Source organism: Branchiostoma floridae, chromosome 4 (assembly GCF_000003815.2).
Source record: "Branchiostoma floridae strain S238N-H82 chromosome 4, Bfl_VNyyK, whole genome shotgun sequence".
Taxonomy (NCBI): domain Eukaryota; kingdom Metazoa; phylum Chordata; class Leptocardii; order Amphioxiformes; family Branchiostomatidae; genus Branchiostoma; species Branchiostoma floridae.
Window position 1 is genome coordinate 32,640,924 of NC_049982.1, and position 13,071 is coordinate 32,653,994.

A 13,071-nucleotide genomic window follows, 5' to 3' on the forward strand; every position below is an offset into this window, starting at 1 on the left:
CCTGAAGTGCAAATTCAAATACATCATGACATGTGACAATCCCTGCATGACAGATATAGGAAAATATATCAAAGAAGGTTTAGACATTAGAAATTCCTCCAATGATTGTAAAAGCCTCCAATAACTGTAAGAAACTTATCCCACACTACAACTTCTGTATTAGTTAGATAAGCGTTAAGTTATAGAACTGTAGTTATGTAGATGCCTTACTTTGTACCCCGTACAATTGTTGTGCAATAAACTATATATATGTGAAAGTCAGAGTGGTGTACGTGCGTGTGGACACTGAAAATACCCGGTCTTAGTTTACTCATCCGAGCATTCCGTGTTTTGGCCCATTTCAGTACCAGACGATTACATTATTTGTGAAACGCTTATACGTTGAGATTGTATGCTAGATGTCAAAGTTACATGAATAATAAATCATGTGCTATTCATATCCGTATGCAATTTCTTGGTGCAATTTGAACTCTTCAAATTTTTTCCGCAATTTGGCATTTTCCAGAAATCAAAGATACATTTTACACACGTCGTTGAGAACGAAAATTATAGTCTATTGAAACCTGAGTGTATAGAGTGCATTTATACATGGCTGGTTTCATCTGATAATGTCACTGAATCGTCATTTTAGGGATAATAAAAATGAACCATACTTTCTATACCTATTGTTATAGTCCATAGACTCCATACAATATTCATAAACACATAAAAAGAAGAGTGGAGAGATTTCACTGATTTTATGTTTCTTTTTCGTTTCGGTTTTCCATCGAATGAGATAAGAATGTTTCGAATAATGTTGAAATGCCGTAGAATGCGGTCATACTGCAGTTAGAATAGTTAAAATACACTTAGAATCCACTTTGAATGCCATTCGATATTTCTTCACTTCAAATGCACCTCGACAGTTTTTAACACGTCAAAACTTTCGGGCCAGCCAAAAGAAGGGGCACTAATAGCTGGAATGCAGTGAGAATTTCTGAAATACACTACGAGTTGCTAGGAATAGAAAAGAATCTTCATTCTGACGGCATTCCGGCCCATTCTTGCTCTCGTGTGAAGGGGGTTTTACAGAACCTTGGGTACAGCTTACGGGGACATTAACGCCCGGACCCCAGCGGTACTTTCCAGTGTCAACAGCCGCTAAGGTGTGTACTTCTGTCCCGGCTTAACTCGGCTCTGCCAGACATAACAGACCTCCCACCAGCACGGCCGGTAACGGTCCGACAGAGATTGACAGTCAAGTACTTTGCTGGGATTCCCTTCGCTTAGACACACCGTATATCAGCCAGTTATCGCTTGTCTTGTTCACCACCTAAAGGTATAATAGGAAAGACTGAATGGAACTCTTTCAATTTAGATATAGAGAATATAATACTAATTCTCGGAACTGATGTGGGGTGGGGGTTGTCCCTGATTGACATCTGTGAATTGTGAACCTGATAAGTTTTTGCTAGAAAACAACCTGATGGGTAATTGGGTATTGGGGGGTGGGGGGTGGGGGGGTTGGCTGGGGTAGCGAGGAAATGGAGCCGTAAGAAATCACGGCCACTACTATCACCTAACCTCTGCTTGGAGTATAACTGATGGTTGGGCGAAGAGTGTTAGAGTTTAAGATTTTCAAAGAACTCCGCGACCCCATACCTTCTTCAAATGGTTTAAACTTTGTGACTAATGCATTATTTGCGTTTTTCATTAATTATGCAAACAATGTCATTATTTACATAAATTATATTAAGTGATCGTCTCCTCCACCCAAATAACAGAAGCTGGCAGTCGTATCTAGAAAGAAAACTACAGTACCGTTTTCGGTATATCATTTATGACGATGTTCACCTTCATGGAACTTTCACAGGACCTTACCTTAGACCTTAGGTCTTCCCGTGCCGTAAGGCACATAAGGCAGCAAGCTTCCATCGTCCTCTGTCGTTTGCAGCCATTTCTGCCTGTACCCAAGGGATGCCAGCTCTTTTCAGATCCTCAGTGAAAGTCCTTCTCCATGTGTTTTTGGGTGTGCCTCTTTTCCGTTTTACACCTGTAGGAATCCAAGTCATGGCTGTCTTGGAATGCCTATGGTTCGGTAGGCGCAGGATGTGCCCTGCCAGCTGCATCCTCTTCCCTGTGATGGACTTTCACAGGACACAAGTATGAAATTCGTGTCATTCACCACTTTGGAAGTAGAGCATTTCATCATTGATTATGATAACCTGGACTTTATTTGCATAATTTTCATCAATTAATGTTCTTTTAACGGTTTTTTTTAAATTTACCAATCAATTATGTAAATTAGATTCTGATTTGAATCATGACGATCCGTCAATCTCTTCTTGAGTTATTCTCTTTTAAAGTCTGAAACTAAAACGGCTTGGCAAAAAAAAACACGGTACGGGGACCAAACCTTACAGCTCAAAAATCAAGACCATAGCATGTCCAGAACACTATGTAGAAAAAATAGGGAGTTCCGATCTACTGTACTACCCTAGCAAGCCGCTAGGTAGCCCAAAATCTAATCATTTCTAGGTGTCATCAAGATCTACAAACATACCAAACATCAATACAATCTATCTACACCATACACACACAGACACACAGACACAGACACACACACACACACACACACACACACACACACACACATACAAACGATATCGAAAACATATTAACCTTCTAGCGAAGGTTATAGAATATGTTTAGGTAACACTAGTTCACCTTGATCCGCGGGTAACCTATATCCGTTGCTTTTAAAAACAGGGTATTTGGGAATATCACGTCGACGGACGTTGCTTTCAAATTGCAATATTTTCAGTATATTGCAGTTTAAAACTACCACCCATCGGCTTGATGTGCCTAAACACCCTGTTGAAAAATAGCGTATATAGGTTACCCCGCGGATAAAGGTGAACTAGTGTTACGGGCCTTACACGGTTGACATTCGTTAGGGCAAGAGAAAATGCAGGACAAACCATTGAGCCACACCTTTCATCTGCTTGGAAATCAAAGTACAGTACTTTCACACATATAAACCAATTCTGTTGTGCGAAGGAAAATGCACCTCTCTCCTTTAGATCATTTAGGATGTTGTACTGGACGGGTCAGTTAGAGACCGGACGTTTGACCACTCGGTAAATAACACACAGATAGAGTAAGTTCTGCCCTAGTTAAGAAGGAATTGTCCATTTAACGACCACTCAGTCCGCGGCATGGATGTGTAGGACTAACTCAGCCATAAAATCCACTGTCTAGTCATCCCACAGCAACGGTAATTCTGCGCATTACATTTCCCGATCTCATAAGTCTTCTCCGGGCTTACGCCATAGTGGGGATGTGTGTGCTCTGTTTTATGGTCCATTAGATAATACTGTAAATGCATAAATGTTCGCGGTGGATTAATGTTCGCGGTTTTCGAGTTGACCACTTCACCGCGAACTTAAATCCACCACGAACATTTTTCTATTATGGTATTAGACTGTAGTCTATGGTGTTACCGCGAACTTAAAACCTCCGCGAAAAGTCCTTTTTCTGCTACCGCGAAATTAAATCCCCGCGAACTTAAATTTATGCATTTACAGTAAATCAATGGATTTATGTCGAGAGGCCAGTTTCCGAATTTCACCTCCACTTAGGATCGTTACTGGACATTCCCTTGATTCTGCAGTAATCAAGAAAGAATTATGGGTCCATCTTTTGTAAGTGACAGTGAAACTTCAAAATCCCATAACTTCGCATTCTTTATGTTTTAGTATGTGATATTTCAATTCTTTTTTTGTGCGTAACGTTTTCAGTTAGCATAGAAATTCAAACCTAGCGTTTGCCTTGATGTAATGAAAGTAAGATAGTGTCTATTGAACTGATTTATGTTAAACACGTTTTACATTAGCTGTTATTACTTCCATTCTGTGTCGTGTTGGCAACAGCAAGTTGTTTATAAGACACAGGGGACAAGTAGTCAGGTTTAACAAGATCTGTAATAACGCGTTTGAGGTCCCGGACACATCACGCACAGGTCTAGAGAGAGGGCTACTAGAGTATGTTTGTTTTCATTTTCTCAGATGCTAGGATAATTATAATATACTATAAGTAGGAAAATTGACAGTGATTTGACTAATAATGATATATGATACTTGAATATTCACTCAGAAGACCTAAAACAGTGAGGTATGTAAGAAACCCTGTGCCTTAATAAAATGCTATTTAAAGTGAAATAGGAACTTCACTTTTTATTGTATTTTCGTAGTCCTGCCCCTTCAAAACAGTCTTTTTGAATTGTGACTTTATCCCATACTGAACTTGGTCAGCACGGCTTGTTACGGTACTGCAGCGTTGGTCATCAGTGTGCGTGAACGTACAGCGTATCCCCAGGCGGCGTAACGTAACACCACAACGTCCGGTGGGACAAACGACTGACCCATGTGGCCCACTTCAGATGACCACTGGCCGCACCAAGGTGGTCTTCATACCAGACTGACCACCGCTCGCATGGCGACATAAAAAGAGAAAGAAAGAAACAGACAGAAGAATAAACATCTACACACAGTCGCTTGACCACTAAACAAGAAAGACTGACCACTGAAGAAACCGCCGAACCAAAACAAGGACACATCATTTATCAAAAGAGAAGCAAAACTTTTCGCTACGTTTGTCTACTTCATATTTCTATGAGAGCGGTGTCCTACTTGTTGCAGCTATTACGCTATCTAACGCTGACCCACAAGTATCGTATTTTCCCACATCTGTCATCGGGTGTACAACTGTCTACCGGACGTGTAAAAAAGAGTATTGATGACCAAAGCACTTAAATGGAAGGTTTTGTGAGATCAAAGTTAGAGGACTCCAGTAGGAAGTGTCCCGCTCAGACAACCACAGGAAGTATTGGCCACAAGTGATAGTGCATGGAGACTTGGCGCTGAAACGTAAGATGTTTTCTTGCTTCAAGTGTTCTTCCGTATGAAGTCAGACAGACGTTTTTAAGGCGTGTCTTTCCTTTGTAGGCTTTTCTTCTTTTAGAGCACTTTTAACAAAGCACGTGTGGCTTTTAGATAAACTTACATACAGGCGGACATGATCATGCAATCTGAGTACATCTCTGGGTCCGCTGCGAGACAGCCAGCATGGAAACTTGTCAATTTTCATCTCCATGGAAAATGGAATATTGTCTTGTGTGTGTGTGTGTGTGTGCCAGATTTTTGTAGTCAGCATAACTCATTGTATATACATGTAGGTAGGAGTTGGGAAGACGAAGGTCAAAATCTTCCAAGACGAATAACTGAACAAACGAACGACAAATTTCCATAATATCTAGTGTGCAGGTATCTTAGATAGAGATGTACATATTGCAATGGAGTGCAAATTATGTGAATGGACACTAAATTTGCATAATTGACTAGGAAAATCTATGTTTGCCGCTCAATACTCAAATACATGTAAATGCAACGTGTGTACTTTATGGCAGGTGGAACATTAACAGGTACCAATAACGTAAATGAGTACATTATTTGCATAATTTATGCAATTCGTATGAGTGGTAAATGATTGAACTGTCAACATTGTGACCTGTGCAAGTTAGTTAGAGGTGTATATGGCCAAGCATAGATTGTGTAGATGTTGAAGTCTTTTGCATAACCAGAATATTTCTAAAATGTAGTCTGTGTAAGTTTTATCAACAAAGTTGTAAACACTAAAAGTTGCTTCGGTTCCGTAGCAACGGTGAATTCTTTTTTTTTCACATTTTGTATCCCCGTTTCGCTCAACGACATGAAGTTTTCAAGATCTGTAATCCAGAGTGATGAAACATTTAGGGCAAGTCGAAGAAAAAAGGCAAGGAAAATTTAAAGTAACAACTTTACTACTACTATTGTCAGTTAGTCGATAGAGTCTATGTCACATAGAATGTGCAAAACAAAAACACAGAAAACTGAGATAAAGACAATCGACACAAACAACTCAGAGGTCGACACATACAGGTGAGGAAAAGTTGACAAAAATTTAGGAGAAATTTGATAAGCCAGCAGTTGAAGTCTTCGCCTCACTTGAAAAATTTTATATCTTTGTTTTCTTTCATATTCATAATTTATGCCATGATCACATTCACCATATTTAATGAATGTTTGTCTTTACGTCTTGCGTCTCGGTCCTTTTTTTCTCGAGTTTAAAGTAAGTGGCACGTGACCTATTGGACTATTTCAGTAATGGCTACATTTTCCTCACTAGAGGCACTTCTACAAGTTCAAGGCTACCAGATGACATAGTTTCCAATTTTGGCACCTTGTTCCCATGTTGACCATTTCCGGAGGGAAGGTTTTTTTTTAAATCAGGCGAGAATCAATGGGCGCACTGATGTCATCCATTAAATTTGCTTGCTGTGGCCTAACATCACACCGTATCAGCATATCATAGTATTAGGTAGGGACATCTTGCGTAGATACATAATTTACTGAAGTGTTATATTACCTTGTGGATGTTTGAACCAACGTCAACAAAACAAATGTTGGTGGAGTTTTGCTTTAGTTTCATGTAACTAAAGATTTTATCATCGTTCATTTTTACTATGGTTTTCCCAGGCAATAGACAGATCTAGAGTTTCTTTGAATGATTCAGGTACACTCAAGCAGGCAGGACAAATCTATATACTGTTCCCAGTAAGCTCTTAATGACGCCCCCCCCCCCCCAACAATCCACATTATGGTACACATTACGTTGTTGTCCATTTTTTACCTTTGATACTGACGTCAAAGTTCTAAGTTGTAATAAATCGACTGTTAAATATTAGAAATCCCAGCACAGTTTCGTCTAACTTGGCTATCAATTTAATGGCGATCGTATCTCTTCCTCACATCAAATACGCTAAGTATTGAGCCAATATTTGACATCAATTATTTTCATTTAGACCATGTCGACAATCCGTTACTAATCCTAAGATACAACTCAATAGAGTAAGTGGTGCTCTTATCATGAAACACTCTGGGTTCTAGATTACAATCAAGCAAATTAAATCTGCAGTGCTTACAGAATTCAAGATCTTTGATTTAACACCCCACTTGTCCCTTCCGGCTTCCCTGGTCCCAGTCTTGTAATCAAAAACTAGTTAAGTGCAATGAATCTACGTTTTGTTATTTTTAACAGTCTGACCGTGTCTGCCAAGACCCTTGTCACAAGAATTAAGTGCTAAATGTGCGAAAGAAAACAACCCTTTATAGCCCACGCCTACCCCCTTGATCGATTCTAATTACGAAGAGAGTATTGTAGATCCCCGTATTTTAGCCCCTTGAACAACAATGTGTGGGTAGCACGGGGCTTTTCGCTGTGTAAACTACATGACAATCCTAACAAGGCCCCCAAAGCCCCACTACAACCTTGTCGACAGGTGCGGGAATGGGTAGGCGGGACTTCTAGACGCAACCCTCTCCACCCCTGACCCTCCCCGCGACCTCTTAGACAATCTTGCGGCCGCACAAACTTTTCAACGCATTCAACCGCAAGAAGGCTGATCAGTTGTGTTTGTCTGTACGGTTGTGCCCTGTCTCTGCCCGACCTGACCCGTTTGTATCGATGTCTCGACCATGGACAGTCGGTAATCCTCGGCGTAGCCACGCTATGCTGCAAGCCATTCTTCCCTGTAAATTTACCGTGAGGGCACTTTGAAACGGCAAATAAAGCAATCGCTATCTTTTCCGATCTTCTTCCCACAGCCACCCATTCCCCCCTCACGCCACATACCTTCACAGACATGTCACTCCGAAAATTCGACTACTTTCTGTCAACTTTTCTTTTTTTCTCTTTTCTTACGTACACATTTTGGTCAGATACAGGTGACGTAACAAAAGGCGGACTAAAAGTCGTCTGCGGAACTGTCACTCATGTGTTTGTGCTATGCGAAAGATGCAGGAAGGGGGCGAGACGTTCCCTTTTCTTCCTTCACAACACTTGAGTCATAACGTTTTCTCACACAATACAAAGTTTCAGTGTGTGTGTAGAGCATCTTTCGTCAAATTTCACTGGGGAAAAAACAACTGTTCAGCGACGACGGATGTAGAATACGTGAAGTGTTATTTCTTTTCGTGCATCCGGTTCCTATGCCTTACCCACTCACAGGAAAATGCACTTCTCGTGTATATTAGATGGTTAGTTTTTGAGTTTTTATCAGTTGAGCAAATCCCCTGTGTACTTTGCAGAAGAGCGCGGGCGGGACTCACGGTAGCGACGTGTTCGGTTCACCCGCGACAACTTTAAACAACCTTATCTCACCTCCATCGAAATAACTGCTGCTAAGGTAAACGACATTAAACCGAATATCCCGCCCCAGAAAGCCCGCAAATGCATTTTTGATCTAACGTTGTCTGGTTCCGCTTGTTCGCTGGAGTCCTCGGCTCAAAACATTTTGGTTTCGAATTGCTTTTAAGTCCCGGAGTGGACTGTTTTATCTGATGGTAGGACTGCGGCTTGGGATATCGAATAGGCGCGCTCCAGACGACCCTACCTGAGTTGTGTGCCGGCTCGACGCCACCCCTTCTCCCCTGTCCTCCTCCCCCTCCCCCAAACCGTCTCACCACCACCCAGACGCCAGGACTACTTACCACTTGGTGGATAAGAGCCCCGCGTCTGAGCAGGAAAAACGTGCCAGGTTCTTTGGATAACCAAACAGGCGAGGCGACAATTGGACGATAATGAAGTCCTCTACAGCCCACTCTACAGCCCTATTGACTACGAGGGGATTTGCTCAAGCTGATGTTCATCAGTGTACTTAAACAATATTAATCCCTGTCTTCTCTACTCTAGCAGCTTATCGTAGAGAGAGACAAGTCAGTGTGGGTGTGGGAAGATCTTCCCGGTGCGTGATATACAGCCAGACTGGACGGACAGGATCGGGCTATCTGGCCGGGTGGAAGTGACAAGAACAAGGCTGCCTTTTAGCGGTGATTTATGATGTGGAACTCTGTGGACACTCCGCAGGTCTACCGTAAGTATACATTTTAAACCGAAATGTTTGGACTCATTCTCGGGACGGTGGTTTTTCTTTGTTTAAATCTAAGGAGATTATGGATATAGAATTATGCCTGTGTTGTCACTAGTGTAGAGTCTTGGCATGCTTGGAGTTGAGTAAGGATCGGAATTTTTGGTCTGTGACAAGAGTAGAGGGTGTCTGCGACTCTATGGCGACCCAAACACCATTTACTTAAGCAAATGGAGAGATCATATAAGCTAAACAACACTGACAGTTAGTGGTGCCGGCTAAGAGCATGATACTTGTAGTAATAGCTTGAGAGTTGGTTTCTGTCAACACGAATTCCCCGGGGTGGCGTCGACCAATCACAGCTCAGGATGGAGGTGAATCTGGGGAGGGTAGCGACTATTTAGCGGCCGGACCCCCCAATCTTAGGCGATCGTATTTCTCAAGCTGGCGCTGTGTGTGTCACGCCCAGTGCTGAGCAAAACCCGTCCCGGCTATCCCTTCGAAGCGACTCAGCTGTTAGTCTGTCATTCCCAAACACCAGGCTCCCGTGACACGACCCGAGACAACAGCGACGCGCACGCGGGCCTGGCGCCACCGCGGACAAGCCACCCAGAACAACAAGGCCGTTTACCTTCCTTCAGCCACATGATGCTCCCAAGCCCAGTCAACTCCACGCCTTTCTCCGTGAAAGACATCCTCAACCTAGCGGACACCGGCTTCGACGACTCGGAGTCGGGAGGCCTACCGTCCCCAGAGGAGACCATGCTCGCCACGGTACAACAGAACCACGTCCGCTGTGAGCAACTGACGATCGGGTCTACCACCACACTCCACGGAGTCTGCGGAAGTACGGCTGCCATGCTTACGTCCACACAGAAACAGTGCATGCAAGCCGGCAACATAGACAGACCATGTGAGTCAGGTAGGAATGATAACTTTTCGTTAAAACAGAATTATGGTTTATCACTCTCTAATACATAGTGTACATGTGCTTAACAGCGTTTCCTCTAGCCCCTCTTTTTTCATCTGTTTGTCCCTAATCCAGAACAACCAAACATCGCTTCACCACTTGGTCCTGAAGTGTTTGGACACCCCCAGCCCCTCCGGGCACTTTAATCTGTCCAGAAACAGTACAAAACATTTGCAAAGAACCGTTACATAGGTCGCTTTCTTACCCGCGGCATAGAAACCAACGCGAAGTGCCCTACTTTAAGTTCAAGATGTTTACAAACGCCGCTTATGATAGTGGACCAAAAGTAGGCTGAGTAATAAAGAAATGGAAAAAGTTAGAAAACATAGATAATCCATGGTGCACTTTGCTCTAATACTAACCTCACTTGATATGGGTTCTTGCTTCACTAAACGCTCAGGTATTTACACACTCTTGACACTGTTTAAATATGATGTTCGCTTATAATGTATTAAGATAAAGTTATGCGTACGACCGCGCAATACGTGTTTGCTACGGTAGCGACTTCGCTAAATGCTTAACAAATTTTTCCATGCAGGTAACATGGGACTTTTAAAGAAGGACGACCGAAAGGACGACTCCGATGACGAACCACCGAAGATTCCTCCACAGGCCCAGCGGCAAAGACAGCGGCGGAAGCCGAGGGTTTTGTTCTCGCAGGCGCAGGTGTTCGAGCTCGAGCGGAGGTTCAAGCAGCAGCGCTACCTGTCCGCACCTGAGCGGGAACAGCTGGCGCAGATGCTCAAACTGACTTCGACGCAGGTGAAAATCTGGTTTCAGAACCGCCGGTACAAGTGTAAACGCCAGCGGACGGACAAGACCCTAGAGTTGACGCACCCACCGCCCCGCCGCGTGGCCGTACCGGTGTTGGTACGAGACGGCAAGCCCTGCCAGATGACGCCGCCGCCGTACAGCGCGCCGTACAACGTCAGCGTCAATCCGTACGGCTATAACATGAACGTACACGGGACTTATAGCTCCTACAACTTCAACTCTGGATACAGTACAAACTATACTACTTACAACGCGACCGTACCGCCCGTACAGACTGTTACTACCATGCAGCCGCCGCCTTACAGCCTTCAACCTGGCGTTCATCAAGGGATCCGAGCATGGTAACTGTCAAACACCCAACCTCAGATCCCACCACTGTTGCAACCCGTATTACTGAGGGATCCACCTCTGAACACCTCGGACTCCTTACAAAAACTCGCTAGAGGACATTGACTGACAGAGAATGTTGTTTCGCGTTGCTGCTGAGGAAAGTTGTCGCAGAAAAAGTCGTCTGAGTTTCGTGAGAGGGAAAATCGTCTGTGAACTCGAGAGAACTGAACTCGTAAGTGCCAAAAGGGGCCATCATGATCATAATATCGTATGTAAGGTTTAACCCCAAGTTCATATTTTCTGGCGTACTGTATGTACTTTGCTATTTATGTCATACTTAAAGTTACAACATATTATTTGCTACGGCTTAGGGTCCACAGTAGATTTCAGGGACTTATTGTGTATATAATTTTGCAGCGACATGACACAGTACCGAAAGCAGGGTTGTTTCTGAAACGGTTAAAGAAGATTAAGAACTGCTTTTCCTACTTCCGCTGTACAAACTCCTTTGTGGATTTTCCCGCCAGATTTAGACAAGCTGACCCATCAGTCTGTCACTAAATCTGAGATAAAACACCTCACAGACTGTCTCAAAAAGATGTTACAACACATTTTCCGGCAACCTCCCTCAAAAGTTTGGAATCTCCACAAATTTTTACAGCTTTAGGGGCTTGTTCGAGGCTTATTATGTATCACACGTTTCAGAAACGTCCCTATTTACTTGTCTAAACGAATGTGGATAGATAAAAACCTTCTGTGCGGTTGTACTAGAGTAACTGAGCTCCAGTCCTTATAGAGAGGAGAGATATACAGTGTGAAGATGGTAGGTGAGCAAGGCCAGGCTCTCCCCGAACCCGCCCGACGGACATAAAACACATGCCTTAAGAGGAAAGCTCTTGAGACACTGTGTTCAAACTTTCCTTTCGTTCACGGACGGCTCTACAACCCCCTCGTCAAGATAAGGCTCCGTTAGTGACGACAAACTGACAGGAGAATCAGACGATAGTTTCTTTGTTTTCTCAAATCTGACAGGAAACCCTAGTCACGAACTGCGTACTTGTCGGTTTTGTTCCTAATACGAAAAAAAGGCTGTAAAGTTTTTACTTTTTATGTACAGGAGAGTTGAGTTATAAAAGTGGCAGTCTAGTGACGTTATTTAAGAAATGCAGTAATGCTATGTAGGAAATAAAGAGATTTTCTCGTTCTAAGCCATCGCTAATGGTTTTTGAATCCTGGTTTTTGTCAATAGTAAATCCATGATTAGGTTAAGGATCTGTGAATACAAAAGGCACTGACATGGGCGATCAAGCCGACAATACAGCAACAAATACTCGTCTACCTTGTCTACCCAGCCGCAATTGTAAACGAAAGTCCTTCATGTACTCATGGAAACTAAATCTAATCAACTTCTTGTTAAGACAGGTGTAATATTGAGCTCATATAGATCATTTCACGAGCAGATTTCGAAGATACCGCGCAGAGAAATGTCGGTGCGGCGGTTCGAATCTTACACAAAACATTTTGTTTACCTTTTTTCCCAAACGATGTAGCCGTGTATAGTGCGACTGAAGTGGTTTCCTTGTAGTTGAAAGAGTCATTACTGAAATTTTGAAAATACAGATATCACGATGTCACCACCCAGGGTGGTCCGATGTAACAGCCTTCGGGGCTGGATTGGTTTGATCCCGGTTCAGGGCCGGCGTACGGGTGGTTAAAATCAAGGTGTACGGTGTGACACAGTCTCGGCGCGTGGCTGACATGGCTGCCGTATTTGCAGAGGCTTTCCTGACAGAATCGGCACCGGCGCTCGTTTTGTTGTCACTCGGCTGTCATACCCCGCTACCTCCATTACCATATCCCAACAAAGATTCGGTTCTACAAGTCTGCCAGTAGACGTATATACCAGCCTCCTAGATCCGTATCTGGCGGGGGTTTGAAAGCAAACAGATCCTGTATTATCTTCCTACGCACTTATTTTAAAGGGTTGCAGCAATTGTTTGAGTCAGAGGCGTTGGTTTCAATCTTTGGCAGTGCGTGGCGACATTCCCTAAAC

General features: G+C 43.3%; 1 protein-coding gene across 3 annotated transcripts; it reads left to right on the plus strand.

The window, feature by feature from the left end:
* Positions 1-4,814: 4,814 nt before the first annotated feature.
* LOC118414271 (homeobox protein Nkx-2.5-like) lies at positions 4,815-12,230 on the plus strand. 3 transcript variants are annotated; one of them, XM_035818197.1, is made up of 4 exons: positions 4,815-4,907; positions 8,770-8,950; positions 9,486-9,866; positions 10,453-12,230. In XM_035818197.1, the coding sequence occupies exons 2-4, from the start codon at positions 8,914-8,916 to the stop codon at positions 11,031-11,033; spliced, it is 999 nt and encodes a 332-aa protein (XP_035674090.1). In that variant the 5' UTR covers positions 4,815-4,907; positions 8,770-8,913; the 3' UTR covers positions 11,034-12,230. The 3 variants fall into 3 exon arrangements, with proteins under 3 accessions (XP_035674090.1, XP_035674092.1, XP_035674089.1); XM_035818199.1 differs by lacking the exon at positions 4,815-4,907 and having other exon boundaries at positions 8,239-8,950; positions 9,486-9,857; XM_035818196.1 differs by lacking the exon at positions 4,815-4,907 and having other exon boundaries at positions 8,264-8,950.
* The last annotated feature ends 841 nt before the right edge of the window (positions 12,231-13,071 follow it).